This window comes from Anarhichas minor, unplaced genomic scaffold, assembly GCF_050575085.1.
Source record: "Anarhichas minor isolate MPS153535 unplaced genomic scaffold, ASM5057508v1 ptg000005l, whole genome shotgun sequence".
NCBI classification, from domain to species: domain Eukaryota; kingdom Metazoa; phylum Chordata; class Actinopteri; order Perciformes; family Anarhichadidae; genus Anarhichas; species Anarhichas minor.
The window spans coordinates 1,308,869-1,324,631 of NW_027466451.1; the positions used below are offsets into that span (position 1 = coordinate 1,308,869).

A 15,763-nucleotide genomic window follows, 5' to 3' on the forward strand; every position below is an offset into this window, starting at 1 on the left:
GATGCCACCCCCACTGTTTCCTTCTAGTGCTCAACTTTAGATCTAGACTCCTGTTTACGCACGTCAGGACAGATACTTTGCTTGGTTAATATATTGTCCATCCATCCATTTTCCTCCGCTTATCCGGGGTCGGGTCGCGGTGGCAGCAGGCCAAGCAGGCCGACCCAGACTTCCCTCTCACCGGCAACATGTTCCAGCTCATTCTGGGGGATCCCGAGGCGTTCCCAGGCCAGCTGGGAGATGTAATCCCTCCAGCGTGTTCTGGGTCTTCCCCGGGGTCTCTTCCCAGTTGGACGTGCCTGGAAAACCTCCAGTGGGAGGCGTCCAGGAGGCATCCTAATTAGATGCCCGAACCACCTCAGCTGACTCCTTTCGATGCGAAGGAGTAGCGGCTCGACTCCAAGCTCCCTCCTGATGACCGAGCTCCTTACCCTATCTCTAAGGCTGAGCCCGGCCACCCTACGGAGGAAGCTCATTTCGGCCGCTTGTAGCCGCGACCTTGTCCTTTCGGTCACGACCCAGAGTTCGTGACCATAGGTGAGGGTAGGAACGTAGACCGAGTGGTAAATTGAGAGCTTTGCCTTCCGGCTCAGCTCCCTCTTCACCAAGACGGTCCGGTGCAGCGCCTGCTTTACTGCTGCAGCCGCACCGATCCGCCTGTCAATCTCCCGCTCCATCTTACCCTCACTCGTGAACAAGACCCCGAGATACTTGAACTCCTTCGCTTGAGGTAGGCACTCCGTCCCCACCTGGAGGGAGCAATCCACCGGTTTCCGGCAGAGCACCATGGCCTCAGATTTGGAGGTGCTAACTCTCATCCCCGCCGCTTCACACTCGGCTGCAAACCGCCCCAGTGAATGCTGGAGGTCATGATCCGAGGAGGCTAACAGGACCACATCATCTGCAAACAGCAGAGAGGCGATCCCGAGACCCCCGAACCTGACGTTCTCCGCCCCGAGGCTGCGCCTAGATATCCTGTCCATGAAAGTCACGAACAGGACCGGTGACAAAGGGCAGCCCTGGCGGAGGCCAACACCCACCGGGAACGTGTCTGACTTATTACCGAGAATGCGGACACAGCTCCTACTGCAGTCGTACAGAGACCGGATCGCCCGTTGTAACGTGTCTGGCACCCCATACTCCCGCAGCACCCCCCACAAGAACCCCCGAGGGACCCAGTCGAAAACCTTCTCCAAGTCCACAAAGCACATGTAGACTGGTTGGGCAAACTCCCAGAACCCCTCCAGTAGTCTTGCGAGGGTAAAGAGCTGGTCCACGGCCGGGACGGAATCCGCACTGCTCCTCTTGAATCCGAGGTTCGACAAGCGGTCGGAGCCTCCTTTCCAGCACCCTGGCATAAGCCTTCCCCGGGAGGCCTTCCTTTAATATATGGTTAATACGGTTAATATATTGTCCCAAAAATAATTACAATAAATAATATTAACCATATAACCATTTTATGCCACTGATATAAATATGACAGCATAATAATGTAAGTGCACCCTTTCACAGAGCAATGAACTTTTAATTCTTAAGAATATTCTGACATTGGAATTGGAATGTGAAAATGTTAAAATGTTAAAAGCCACACAACCAATACAATAGATACAATGGACTCTTACGCTCTGTTAACAGAAATGCGCAATGTCTGCACAATGACATAATCTTCATTGCATCATGTTGTTTAAAATGTTAGTACAAACAGGCATGTAAACACTACAGGCAAGATCAAGGTCATCTCCATGTACAGTAAGTCAATAACTTAAAATGATCGGTCATGTCCATATATGGTACGATATGTCCATAACATAATCGTGACAGGCCTACTGTTGTGTTGTGTCACTGCACCTTTGTTAGAATGTTCATGTACATACAGTCGGTTAGCAGATGGATTCCCAGACGTGGAACAAAACGTAGAGTAGTTTGATTCAAATGTATGCTATTTAAAGTGGTCTTCAACAAATGCACCAATATATTGAATGCCGCACAGTAATTCAGGTATGGGCCCATTTGGTAAAGGTTGACTTTTTAGGATTATTCCCATTATTAACTTATTTATAGTTTTGACCATTGCTTCCATCAGTAATAATAATATTCACCACGTGACAGGTTCCCTGTTTCTGTTTACATTCAGTGTTTTTCCCCTCCATGTTTGCTACTGTAGCTCGTACTCTTCTTCCTCCCTGCCTTTGTCACCACATTGCTAGGTTTCTTGATGTTACCAACACCGACTGTCAATCACTGAAATGTTGATCCGCAGGACGTAAAAAACAAATACTACTTAAATTTAACCATAATATTAATTTCTGACAAAGTTATCAATTTTGTTTTGCGAGAGAGTACATAATTCCAGAGTGTCGCATATATTGACATCTAAAAACAGTGAACCCGACCTGGTTGACAGGTAGTTACTGCGCCCCGAAGTGGTGGGATTATGATCTAAACCTGTCGGCTTGTTTATATACTATTTTTAGCCGTGTTCCAAGATCTCGGAAAAAAAACAATAAATAGAATCAAACGGAATTAGGATTTGTTCTTTGTTTTAAAGGCAAAAACAAAGAAAGGTTCGTCTTTTTGCTTTTTCAAAGCCTGCATAACTCTGAAAGAAAGCGGTATTCTGACACGTTGTTTTGCGGATTGAATGAAATGATTGGACATATATGTTAGGGGTGGGGGAAAAAATCGATACAGCATAGTATCGCGATATTTTGCATGCCGATATTGTATTGATACATGGACACCAAGTTTTTTTTTTTTGAAAAATCAAATCAATTAGTTTTTCAGTCCACTAGATGGTGCTGAGTTATTTTCTGGTGAGGTCAGCAAAGGTCCCGGGTCAGCGTGATTGGTAGGAAGTTGGTCAAAACGAAGATAGAGACATCTGGCCTCACAAAGGGGTTAAATCTGCCAACAGTAGCCAGGCTCATGGGGAGAGTGCAGCGCATAACTGTCTCTCTGCCCTTGACGTCCACGCATCGCAAGTTATACTGAGTTATATAACTCTTATATCCTACTTATATAAGTTATAGTTCATATACTGAGTCCACACGTTTGCATTTAGTTAAGTTGGACTATGTAGTAATACAAACAGTTCACTTTGTCAGGTGTAACATTTGTGACATTGTTGGTCAGTCTGTCTGCTTGACAATCCTATTTTGCTGCAATAAAAATGATTGAAGTGAGATGAACAGACTGAAAACTTTATCTTATTAGATAAAACATGTTGACACAGTTTTCCTTTGGGGATATAATTTGAAGTTGAAAAAAGTAATAAATCGCAATAAATCGCAGTATCGTGATAATATCGTATCGCGGGATCTCTGGTGATTCCCACCCCTAATATATGTGGGAGCCATATATGTGCACATGGTTTCCCATGTAGATTACAATTGACACTTCATGTCTCACTTTTGATTTTTGTTTTTACTTCCAAATAAAGTCTTCTGTTGAGGGAGTGAGGTTAAAGAGACACCATGTGTAGAATTAGATGTTTTCTGACTTTGCTGCCCCCCTAGTGGTACCATCATCGGAAAGGAAACTGATCACCTATCTGATTCAGGGACACAGGCTAAAAGCAACACATAGACAAGAGATGCACACACACTTATCCCATTAAAATCAACATGACTATACTGCAGTCTATTTAAAGTTGTTGAGTACAACCCTTTTAGATTTGGCATTTTGTGGCAGAAAAACCAAAAGTGTTTGAAATGATAATGTTGACTCTGTAGCTTTTCATTAAAAAAAAACATATGTGTCTGTTGCTTTTTGTTGTACAGATGCTGAAGAAGATCACAACAGAGGAAGCTGTGGAAGACAGGTCTACAGCTGAGCTGGACGCCCTGAAACACACAGACTGGGTGAGAAGAGCGAGAGCACAGTGTCACAGGGAGGACAATGGAACAGTGTTTTTGACCCAAGAAGGCGGTGTTGTCGTGTTGACGCATGCAGATATGGAGTGTGTGTGTGTGTGTGTGTTGTTGTTATTTCCATCCCAGGCACGTCTGTGGGTGCAGCTGATGAAGGATCTCAGGCAGGGAGTGAAGCTGAAGAAGGTGCAGGAGCAGCCGTTCAACCTGCTGCCCACCGAGTTCAGCCTCACACCCTTTGAGATGCTGATGCAGGACATACGGACTCGCAAGTTCCAGCTACGCAAAGTCCTGGTGAGTGACGAGACACGGTTTAAATTAATCAAGCCAAGCATTAGTTATGATATGAATATGACTATATAAAAGCCGTAATCATGTACAGTATATGCCATGAAAGCAGTTGAAATCTCAGTTGAGTGTCTGCACTGTAAATAGTCCATCGACTTGTAAAATACTGAAAGCAGTCGAAATGTCAGTAGAGGTGTTAAGCTGAAGGCAGATAAATCAAAGCATCGCAGATCTTCTGGAGGAAATACAAGATCCTTCTTTCCTCGCTGAAATCATAACCCCGAGAGCAACATTTCTATCATCACTTGACTTTGATTAAATGGAGCATGAGGACATGGAGGGCAGACAGGAGTGAGACTCAGACTGAGACGCCTGTTTGTCATTTCAAGTCCTTGAAGCCATTATCCTCTTTTTCAGGAAGTTCACCGCACCATATACTGTATAGGCTTTGTTACAGGAAGGAACTGTTATGTAGCAGGCATATATGAGGCAGTCACCTTGAGGCCTTCTCCACAGGCAGATACATAATTCAGCCTCGGAACACAAATATTAATGAAGGCTTCTCACAGCCTTCTGTCCTCGCAAGCAGTTGCACAGAGAAATATCAGCCAACTCCACAGTTCCCCTCAGCTGTACGGAGCACTTCAGCTTCTTTAAGCTCTTTTGTTTTGGTTTCATGTTTTCAACTGGTTCAGTTGCATGTGTTTTCAACCCCGTCTCCAGCAGCAGCTGTTTTTAGCGAGAAAGCTCTAATAAACCCCGCTGTACACTGCCCGCTCAGCACCAAATGGCAGAAAACGTTAGCAGCAAGCTGCTGAACACTGTGCACCATTTAGCAGCTGCCAATTTAGTTTTTTCAAAAGTTGGTGGAGATCAAAACAGAGCTAAAAGAAGAGTGAATTTCTGCACGTGTTAATAGGTAAATATCTTTGCCATCAGGTGATGATATTCCAATGTTGTCTTCGGAGGGTGTTTGCATTGCTGCATGATCACTGTAATGATTTACAGACACAGTCCTACAGTTGGTGTTTCATTGTATTATTTAGGTGGACGGTGACATTCCCACCAGAGTGAAGAGAAATGCCCATGAGTTGATACTGGATTTCATCAGATCAAGACCTCCTCTTAAACCAGTGAGTGGGTTTTTGCCATTTTAAGTTCCCCAGAGATGTGAAGGAGGGTACATGTGTGCAATTTTCTCACCATTGAAAGTATACGGTGAAAACCCTGAGTGTGTATCATACAGGAGCAGTAGATAATGCAGTAGATTTGTCTGTAAATGTAGCTTAATGAGGTTTTTGTGACAGTTGTATGTCTTTGTCTGAACTCTGAACTTTTTATTATTCCGCGCTGGCAACAGCCGTGTCTGGAGGCATTATGTTTTTTAGGTTGTCCGTCCGCTCCATTTTCGTGAACGTAATTTCTCATTATAATCTCTCTTTCAACTGTGGCACAAATGTCCACCTGGAGTTGAGGAAGAACTGATTCAACGTTGGTGGTCAAAGGTCACTGTGACTTCACAAAACATCTTTTTTGCCCATAACTCAAGAATTCATATGCTAATTATGACAATTTCACACAAATGTCTAAAAGGATAAAATGATGAAGTGACGGAACTGCAACATGACTTGCCGGCAGAGGCTTACAACTGTGACGCGGTAATTCTAGTTTAAGTTAACAGCTTGCTAGAAAGGCATCCAAATACTAATGCAACTATGAGTCCTTAACAATCGCTTTTACATATTACTATAATTTATATATCAATGATTAAAAGCTGTTATTGATACAAGCTTTTATGTCAACAGTGTTTATCACTGATAGCTTAGCCATGGTACTGTTTGCTTCATTACATTGTAGTGAATCACAAAATGTATTACTGGGGTTTTTACAATCAATTTTACTAGTACTACATGTTATTATTTGTTTTATCGCCGTTTTATTGTCTAATGACGATCTAAACAATGTTTCAAAACCTTTTACACCCAGTCAAAAACACTGTGGGTGGTTACATCATATCTTTAATTCGTGGTAAAACACGGCACCTTCGCGCATCCATTCATAGCTATACTGTGTATATGGATTCACCTCTTTAAGATTCCTCAGGAGTATAGCTATGTTCTAATTGTTTCTCCTCTCCGTTAGGTTTCAGAGCGCAGCCTCCCCCCTCCTCCCCCGCAGCAGCAGTCCCTTCATGAAAAGGTCCTGGCTGAGATCAAGCAGGAGAGGAAGCTCAGGCCAGTGGTCCTGCCCAGTTCCAGACGTAAGGGGACGATCGTCCACCGCCATTTATTTTACCCCACCATGAAAGAATTAAGGCTGGTCCGGCACATTGTTGGGCGCTTTGCTATCTTGAGGTATCAGAAAGCCATTCTGCCATTGACCAACAAAAACCTGGTCTGAAGTCAGTATTTTCCTGCTATTTAAAGGGCATATTATTCAGAAAGTAAGATGTTCCTACATAGACGGGTTCACAACGTTGCGCTGCTTGTTACACACACGGTGCCCCCCCCCTCTCTGTTAAACAGGTTTACTGTGCATTTGCTCATTCACAGTCAAATGGAGTTGTTGATGGGACAGAGGAATGGGAGACGGTGGAGGCAGACAGTCCATCGACCAAGGACCACATTCCTGCCCCTTCTCTCTCCTCACAATATGCTACGACATCAATTCAGCACTGACCGTCAATGGAGAGCGACATAGATTAGATGGAGTGCCCTCTTATTCCATCAACAGAATATGAAATTTATCAATCTAACACAATTCTTGGGCTGCACTGAATATTTGGACTCTTTGAAGCTTCATTCACAATGTTGACAAATTCTAAATCAACAGTCGAATGCTACTTTGTTTTGCACGTCTATTCATTGTGTTTGAAGCGGGTATTTCTGCACCGATGTAGATAAAGATCAGGCTACACTAAGATTATCAGTTGGATTTAGTGGTGTAACGGACCGTTGTTGATCCGTGATCCGTATGGATTCCCCCTCACGGTTTGGCACGCATGTGAACCGCAGATTAATTACGCAGTTTAACGTTAACCATCACAGTGTAAAATACATTTTACTGATGATCGTTATCTGCCAATATTCAGTAAATATGTGATCAAGGCATCATTTGTGCTTCTCTAGTCATTGATCTCTGATAATGTTACATTGTAAACAACCAGTCTGTGTTTAAATTGACAGGAGAAGAGCTAAAACGTTAGCAGCACAGCTAATGGCTAATGAACGAAGGTTCCATTCAGTTACATTATGATGCGTTCAGGCTCTGTTCAGTGAAAATTTGTATTGGGCAACGGTAAATTATAACGTTATCATGGTGTGTTCACATGTAATCTCGTAAAATCCAGTTTTTTGAAAAAGATGTTTTTACAACAACATAAATAGATATTAGAGATGAATTATGAGCTTTTTACACTAACTCTAAGCAGCTTATGATACATCATTAAAACTACTTTGAATTGTGTTTTTATGAAGAAAACACATGGGATTTTTTATGATTTTCAGAGTGGTTGAGATGATTTTTTGGATGGTGGCAAAAACAAATAGTCTGAAGCCTTGGAGACCAGCTGCTATAATCAAACAACAAAGAGATCTGTATCATCAGGGATGATCATTGATCGGCAACATGATCAGTATCTAAAAGTTATATTTGCTCCCTTTTTTTTCTTTTGTGCTGATCCGATCCGATCCGTGACTCTGAAACTCCTTAAACTCCAGTGCATTAGATTTATTTTAAAAAAAAAGGTAGATGTAATCATTTCCAAAATAAACAAAATGTTTTATCTAACAAAAATGTTCTGCTTCAATTCATATTTGTTGGCATTTTGTAGCCTCTCAAAAACAATATTCTCACTGCAGACGAAAACACCATTTACCTAGTTTTTAAAGGGTTTTTAAAGTTTTTAAAGGAGATGACACTGATTGGTTTGATTCATCTTATGCTCAAAAAACACCAATGATTAATTAAGAGACTAAATTCAACCATATTTTACTACTTTTACATACTTAACATTGTAAAAGTGAGATGGCAGAGTGCAGTTTGAAGCGTTTAGCTGAAGGCACCTGCGGTGCTTTGCAGCTCTTAGAGCAGACCTTGTTATGTTTCCACCAGACAGACACAAAAGTACCTAAAGTAAAAATGGTCTCTTATTGGCTTTATGTATTTGTCAGCATCTGAAACTGTTGCATGGTATCTGGAGAGAAGCATTACACTGATATAAAGAGCAGTAAAAGACCCTGTCCTGTGGCTGCTCTGGACGTCACACTGTGTTTTTGCCTATATGAAGTCATTAACATGACTTTCAGTGTGACTCGTTGTGCTATCCAGAAAATAAATGTTATGCTAGTTGCTAAGTAATGAATTTGGGGCTGAAACTCTAGTCTGTACATTGTGTACTGTAGCCTGCGAGGGTCACACTGCAGTTAGCTACTGCATACAAGTCTGTGAGCTGTAGTGTGTAACAAGAGTATTTTTCCATTTTCGAGCTCCAGTACATGTGGAGGTGGCATTGCATAAATATTGACCAGCTATTTCCAGATCAAGGTCAGTGTAATTCAGAGTGCTGATAAAGGAGTCTTCACTCAACACGCAATCCAAAGAACACACTCTGCTTTGTTTAGAGCTGTTATGGGTTCAAACATGGAATCTCTGTAAATTAATTATTGGCAATATGATAATATTATAATTAACCCTTCATTTTAGTGAATACTTAACAACTTTTTTAATTGATGGTGGTGAAAAAACAGCAACCAAGAATGACTGCTGATAAGTACTATGCAGATCAACTTGTATTGTCATTATTATTGTTAATGGTGACAGTTGCAAATAACCAAATGCAAATAACCATGGTCGAATCAGTCCAAGTGTTTCTCAAAACCACATTTCCCATAAAAGTTACTTACTTACCCATCTGTCATTCACCAGAAAGATTAAAGATGCATTCATTTGACTTTGAAGATTTCAATCTTCAATATTCGCTCTCCTTTTAGCCACGTATTGCTCCATCGACGGGAAATATCCGTCTCTTTAGCCACTAAATGCTCCACTGTGTTTGTCAGCTAACTAGTCGGTAGGCACGTGAGACTGAATCGAAATAGTGAAGTTGTCGGCTGTAAATCCAGAGCAAAGATCTGACAGACTCTGTCGGGCTGGGAGAGCTGCCGAGCAATGTCTTTCCCCATCACTTGACCCATTGTAAATCCCCAAATTCACTGGAAAAAGGGCACCCTCTTTCTGCTTCGTGCTATTAAACAATACAGCAAATGTTACTCCAAATATCCCTCAGAGCCTCACGAAGACATTAAAGCTGTTTGGTAACTGTGAGCAAATATGATAAGAATTTTTATGAAACTGTTCAACTTTTAGTGCTCTTAATAGCATTTGCGAGATCCTGCCAAGCCCAAACGACAACAAGAAATCAGAGCCGAGGAAGAGTCACTAACGCGGAGATCATGAACTCGGATCAAACTGTCATACTAGGCAGCGCTGATCAAATATGAATCAACATTCTGTTACTGCATTGCCTATTTCTCACCTCAAATGTTTTCAGAGACATGTTTTAGTTACTGTTCAGCTGTAAAATGAGACCGTTTGTGACCCGGCCGCCATGTTTTTTTATTTATTAATAATTTTTTATCTTTTATTTCCTAATCATTTGAATTTTGCTTTTGTATGCAAATAACCACTATGGATGACAATAACAAAGTAAAAGGATAACATTCATCATTTTTGTCAGTTTACACCGACTTTTGGGGCGGCTGAAATGATTTTTCAGGACGTTTGTGGAAAAAAAAAATAGTCTGGAGTCTTGTACACCAGCTGCTATCAGAAAAACAACAAACAAAACAACAACAATGTTCCGGCAGATGACTCATTGACAACTGGCAACAAATATATCGGCAAAAAAGAAAAACGTGATCGGGGCATCTCTAAAATATATATTTAATCAGTTACTCGAATCAGATACAAACCAAACCGTGAGATTTATGATCCGTTGCAATCGTATTAAAAACAGTCGAGCCAAAACGAAGCATCGCCCACCAACCAGAGCAAACTGTACTACTGTCGGGTTAAAGTCAGTTTTATAAAAAAATAACTTTTTAACATTTACACTAACATGGTGGTGTTGCTTTACAGTAATTCTACTGTGTCGTTGTGAGTTATCGATGCTAAAATGCTGCACGGGGCTCATCTGAGAATCTCTGCCCTCTGATCTCAGTTTCTGACTTGCTTGTCCCCTGACGGTGCTTCCGGTGTCTCCTCCCTCAGCATTTGGCTCTCTGCCCTGCCTGGCTCAGACTTGTCCTTACGACGTCAAATCCACGTCATGCATCGACCTGTCCGTGTCGGAGCCCCGGCCTCCGTCCCGCCCCCGCATCCTGCTCAAAGCTCCGACTCTGGCCGAGATGGAAGAGATGAACATATATGAGGTGAGGCCAGACGGGACCTCCAAGACTGACAAGTTGTTGTTTTTTTGGGGGTGGGTGGAATCATTGCTCTTAGGACTGTCTGGTGTTTTTCACTGTAGCACATGCTTTGTTTCCCAGCCGAAGTGGGTTAAGATGCCTCTGTGGAAAAAGAAACAACAATAGAGAGGAATCCTCTTTGTCTTTTGCACAAAGACTCAACAACTTGGGAATTATTTTTGACATCGACCATCAAAACTTTATACTTCAGCATCTTCAGAAATACTCTCACTGGCCCAAAGTGAAACAACTTAAAGCAGATTGGAGTTTTAGTTATACAACTATTTATTGGAGGAGCAGCTGCTAAGTTACTAGCTTGCAGTCTTCTTCTTTTCAGCCTTTGCTGGTGCATTGCAGTATATCTTGACATGATGCCGTCACCATTGTAGGACTTTCTATCTCGTCATCTGTGTGTCATGGATGGATTACTGAACGGGTCCTTGGCCTTCACTTACAAAATGTCACTCTGCGTAGCAACCAGGAAGAGACTCAAAAAGACCAAAACAACCACAAAAAGATGCAAAACAGCTGCGAAGAGACACAAAATAACTACAAAGAAACACAATAGAAGTCCAAATCGATACAAAGCAGCCACAAAGAGACACAAAACGAATTCAAAGAGTGACAAAATGACTACAAAAGGGGGCAAAACACCTGCAGACAAAAAATACAGAAAGAAGAGGTGTAGGAGAGTTGTTGTGGCCTTTTGCATATCTGTGCCCAGGGGCCCATTGTCTCTTAACCTATTGCACACGTGCATGCGCACAAGAGAAACGAAACTTGTAGAAAGACTGTGCTGCTGGAGATCTTAAACTCCACAGGAAACCTTTAAGTTACCAGGGAAACGCACCCCTCCAGACGAACCTGGTCCTGATCATGGTATGTTTCAGGCTTAGCTGCACCCCAGACTGAACCAGAGGGACAATCAATCTGCCAGACTGAAATCCAGAGTCCTCTTGGCCCTGTTTACATCTGGCATTAATGTGTCGCCTTCTGTCCTTCACTTAACCTTTTTCTTTATGTTCCTCCATCACATCCCTCCCAATGTCTCTGACTCCTCATTTCCTTCTCCCTCTTCCTCTCCTCCCTCAACCCTTCCCCTCCCTCTCTAACCTCCGTCGCAGGAGGAGGAGTCCCCAGACGGCGGGGAGCTGAGGAGGACGGAGAGCTCCCCCACCCCTCTGAAAAGAGACCGCTCCTTCTCGGAGCACGACCTGGCCTTGCTGCGCGCTGAAATGCTCCCCTCGCTCTCCGAGTCGGCCCAGCTGGGCGAGGTGGTCAGGCTGAGGGGGGAGAGGCCTCGGTCCAGGACACTGACCGGTCTCGGAGCGCCTCCTTATCACAGAGGTCAGTGTGTGAATGTAGACTGATTACCTTTGGTAAGAGTTCATCCTTTTGAGATGTATCCGCTCATTTTCAAGGGGGCCTCATTAATGACCAATGAGTGAGTCACCCTAATCACCACCGAGGTATGGCCGTTTAAAACTCATGTAGCCATAGCAACACTTAGGCAACTTGCCACTAAATGATCGTAGGATTGCGAGGACGAGCTTTGTGCATGTCAGCTGAATTAAATAACTAATTTGGCTCAACCACTTGGACCCAAGGATGAACAAATTAGAATTTGGAGGTCAAAGGTCACGGTGACCTCTCAAAACAAGTTTTATTGGTCATAACTCAAGAATTGATATGCTGATTATGAGGATTTCACCCAAATTTGTCTACAGAAAGCAAAAGTACAAGATGGATTAGTTAATTGAGCAGACGTGTCAGATCCAAGAGAAGAAGAAGCTTGTCATGCGCTCGAGTTCAGCAGTCAGTATTAATAATATAATATAACTTTATTTATATAGCGCCTTTAAAAACAGAGTTTACGTGCTTTGACAGACAATACAGCAAAAGCAAGGCAGTAAAACAATAGAAAGCTCAACAGTGAGGCCCAACAAAGCAAGACAAACTCAGGTAAGATAAAATGGTACAACAGATGAAACGTATAAACAATCGATACGATAAAAAGAAACGAATAAATAAAGACAATAATTTAATAAAATATAATATCAATGATAAAATAAAGCAGTAAAGCGACGACGTCACATAAAAACCAGTCTGTAGGAATGGGTTTTAAGAAGTGGTTTAAAGAGATCACTGATTCTGCGAGCCTCGTCTCCTTTTAGCAGGAGAGCCTGGTGTGTGAAACATCAGACTCTTTGGGAAAGAGAAACCAATGAGACAGATGCAGTTGATGTTCTGGATAATGTCATTGAAATCAAATTCTGCTTTAGGTTTTTCAGCTTCCTAATGGGGGGTGTGATTAAAGGAATAGCCCAAATATTCCAAGTCGAGTCATCTTACTTCCCAAGAGTTGTGAATGAAAAATATGCAGTGCACCATGAATGAACACATGGTGGCACTGTTGCTACTAAAAACACATCAGTTGTTACGGTTGGCTCATGGCCTAACTTTCCACCAAACGTCATTGAAATGAAGCTGGCTCTCTGTCTCACCGTCATGCTTTACTGGGACATTTGAATACAACCGACCTGTGCTCTCCCACTATGGCTAATAAAGAGTCTTATCTGCAGCCAGGGCTGGGCCGAATGGTGAATTGCAACTAGTTGTTGTATTTTTCCATTTGCTCTACATGAAACATGGTGACACACATCGGCACATCTGTTTCTTTACAGTTGATTCTCAGCCGGGCTCGTTGATATCCAGGAGTCTGAAGTTAGTTCGTCCCAACCAAACACTGCCGCAGCTCATTCCATTGGTTAGTTTCTGTGACTTAACCGAAAGAGAGATAATGAATGAGATCAGCTGCTGTAGTGTTTGCTTGCTTTCCCAGTTGATTACTCACACTAAGACAATCATTTCTGGTAGCACAAGTTGTCTGAAAAGTTGTGTTTAAATAGACAAACAAGGCATTATCTAATTGAATATGTACTTATTTTCATACATTTTAAGAGCAGAAATCTGAACATTGGAGGTTCAAAATTCTTGTTTCATTTTATTGACATATTCGAGTCAAAGGTTTTTGCTTTGATTTACTCCATAAATCAGAAAATACTGTCAACAGCCATAAAAAAACACATTTTCTACATGTTTTTAGTCATAAAATGTTCAGGCTATGAATGATGTATGAACAAACCCGGGGCCAATACAAGTCTGGAGAGGTTGTTCCAGAGTGAGACGCAACACAGTGCAGGTTGAATTAATTAAGCTATTTTCTTATTTTAAGGCTGTAAATTACGGTTGCAACTAACAGTTATTTTGATTATTGATTGTGTTGAAACATTTATTGTTGTTTGTATTATTTATTTTTATCAAAGAAATCAACCAAAATGTTATGAAATTAATTTAAAAAAACTAGTGCAAATACATTCATAACATTAGAATTATATTCTTTAAAATGTATCTGACTGTTACAATGACTCATACTGTATCGCTCATAGAGGCGTCAATGGTTTCTTGCCTTGTTTGAGTGGCCAAACACTTTATCATCTACATCATATGACAAATCCATCCATCCATCCATTTTCCTCCGCTTATCCGTGGTCGAGTCGCGGTGGCAGCAGGCCAAGCAGGCTGACCCAGACTTCCCTCTCAGCAGCAACATGTTCCAGCTCATTCTGGGGGATCCCGAGGCGTTCCCAGGCCAGCTGGGAGATGTAATCCCTCCAGCGTGTTCTGGGTCTTCCCCGGGGTCTCTTCCCAGTTGGACGTGCCTGGAAAACCTCCAGTGGGAGGCGTCCAGGAGGCATCCTAATTAGATGCCCGAACCACCTCAGCTGACTCCTTTCGACGCGAAGGAGTAGCGGCTCGACTCCAAGCTCCCTCCTGATGACCGAGCTCCTTACCCTATCTCTAAGGCTGAGCCCGGCCACCCTACGGAGGAAACTCATTTCGGCCGCTTGTAGCCGCGACCTTGTCCTTTCGGTCACGACCCAGAGTTCGTGACCATAGGTGAGGGTAGGAACGTAGACCGAGTGGTGAATTGAGAGCTTTGCCTTCCGGCTCAGCTCCCTCTCAGTAACATAAAAAAATGCATGAACTAATGTTTTTATGCGAGTTTATTAGATTTGAGCTTATTTAGCTTACTTCACAGTGTTCATCAGCTCTTCTAGAAGCGCTTGGTTACATTGTGTAACGCATTCGCAACGTTTCAAATGGTCGGCGCATTTTCAAAAGGGCGTCGCGCCATGTGACATCTGCTCTGAGGGGGACCAGATGTTTCTCCATGCCGGCAAATGAATGCTTCTTCTTCAGCACAGCTGGTAAAAGTAGCTAACAGAGCATCACGACATAACAACGCCACAGTTCAAATAAATACTAAACTCTTACCAAACTTTACACTCTTTAGCTTATGGGGACAGGCGAATAGGGGAATAAATGAACTGTTTCTATGTCATGTCCACTTACATTTATACTATTCATTTTTGTGTAATTTTTGTGCAAATAAGGCATTATTTTAGTAAATATGGGCTAATTTTCATTTCCATAATATAAATGTTTCATTTTGTTGATATATGAGAGTCAACAGGTTTTGGCATATCTCATTGTATCATTCCATACATTTGAAAATGCTGTCAAAAGCCTTTAAAAATCCATTTTCTCCATGTTTTTAGTATTACATGTTGTATAAATCAGACTATGAATGATGTATGAACAAACCCCTGTGTAAAAACCTTCAGAATAAAGATAGAAATGCAAATGGGACGATTGGTGTATGTAAGTGCTAATGAAATGGAGATTTCTCTGGCTGTCTTAAAAAACAAACTACACTATTTTGGATGTTTTCTTTCCACTAGTCTGGAAGAAGACAAGTTATGGAAGCAAAATAGACCAAAATCTGAAAATTGACAGAAGCCACGTTTTTGCCTGTAGTGTCTCTCTTTAATCCCCCTCCCACAGAAGGAGACACAGTGCCAGTTATACTAAAGCACTGTCTGTGGAGATCTTGATTGTCATTCTGAATTTACATATGATTTGGCCATAAACTAACATCTAACCCAAGCCCCCACAAACAGTTAAACTGAATGCACTTAGATCATCGATACAGCGACTATCGGCCTAAACACCCTTTTTAAAATGTCCAGCTCCTCTGCCTCGAGGCCTGGAAGGAAAGAAGCAGTGCATTAATTA

General features: G+C 42.2%; 1 protein-coding gene across 1 annotated transcript in view; it reads left to right on the forward strand.

The window, feature by feature from the left end:
• Window positions 1–15,763, forward strand: part of spire2 (spire-type actin nucleation factor 2) — a 41,110-nt gene that overhangs the window by 13,842 nt on the left and 11,505 nt on the right. The window contains exons 4-9 of the mRNA XM_076112558.1: window positions 3,780–3,860; window positions 3,999–4,163; window positions 5,204–5,290; window positions 6,300–6,417; window positions 10,428–10,588; window positions 11,749–11,971. Of these exons, the coding sequence (XP_075968673.1) occupies window positions 3,780–3,860; window positions 3,999–4,163; window positions 5,204–5,290; window positions 6,300–6,417; window positions 10,428–10,588; window positions 11,749–11,971 (835 nt within the window). The remainder of the gene's footprint in view (window positions 1–3,779; window positions 3,861–3,998; window positions 4,164–5,203; window positions 5,291–6,299; window positions 6,418–10,427; window positions 10,589–11,748; window positions 11,972–15,763) is intronic.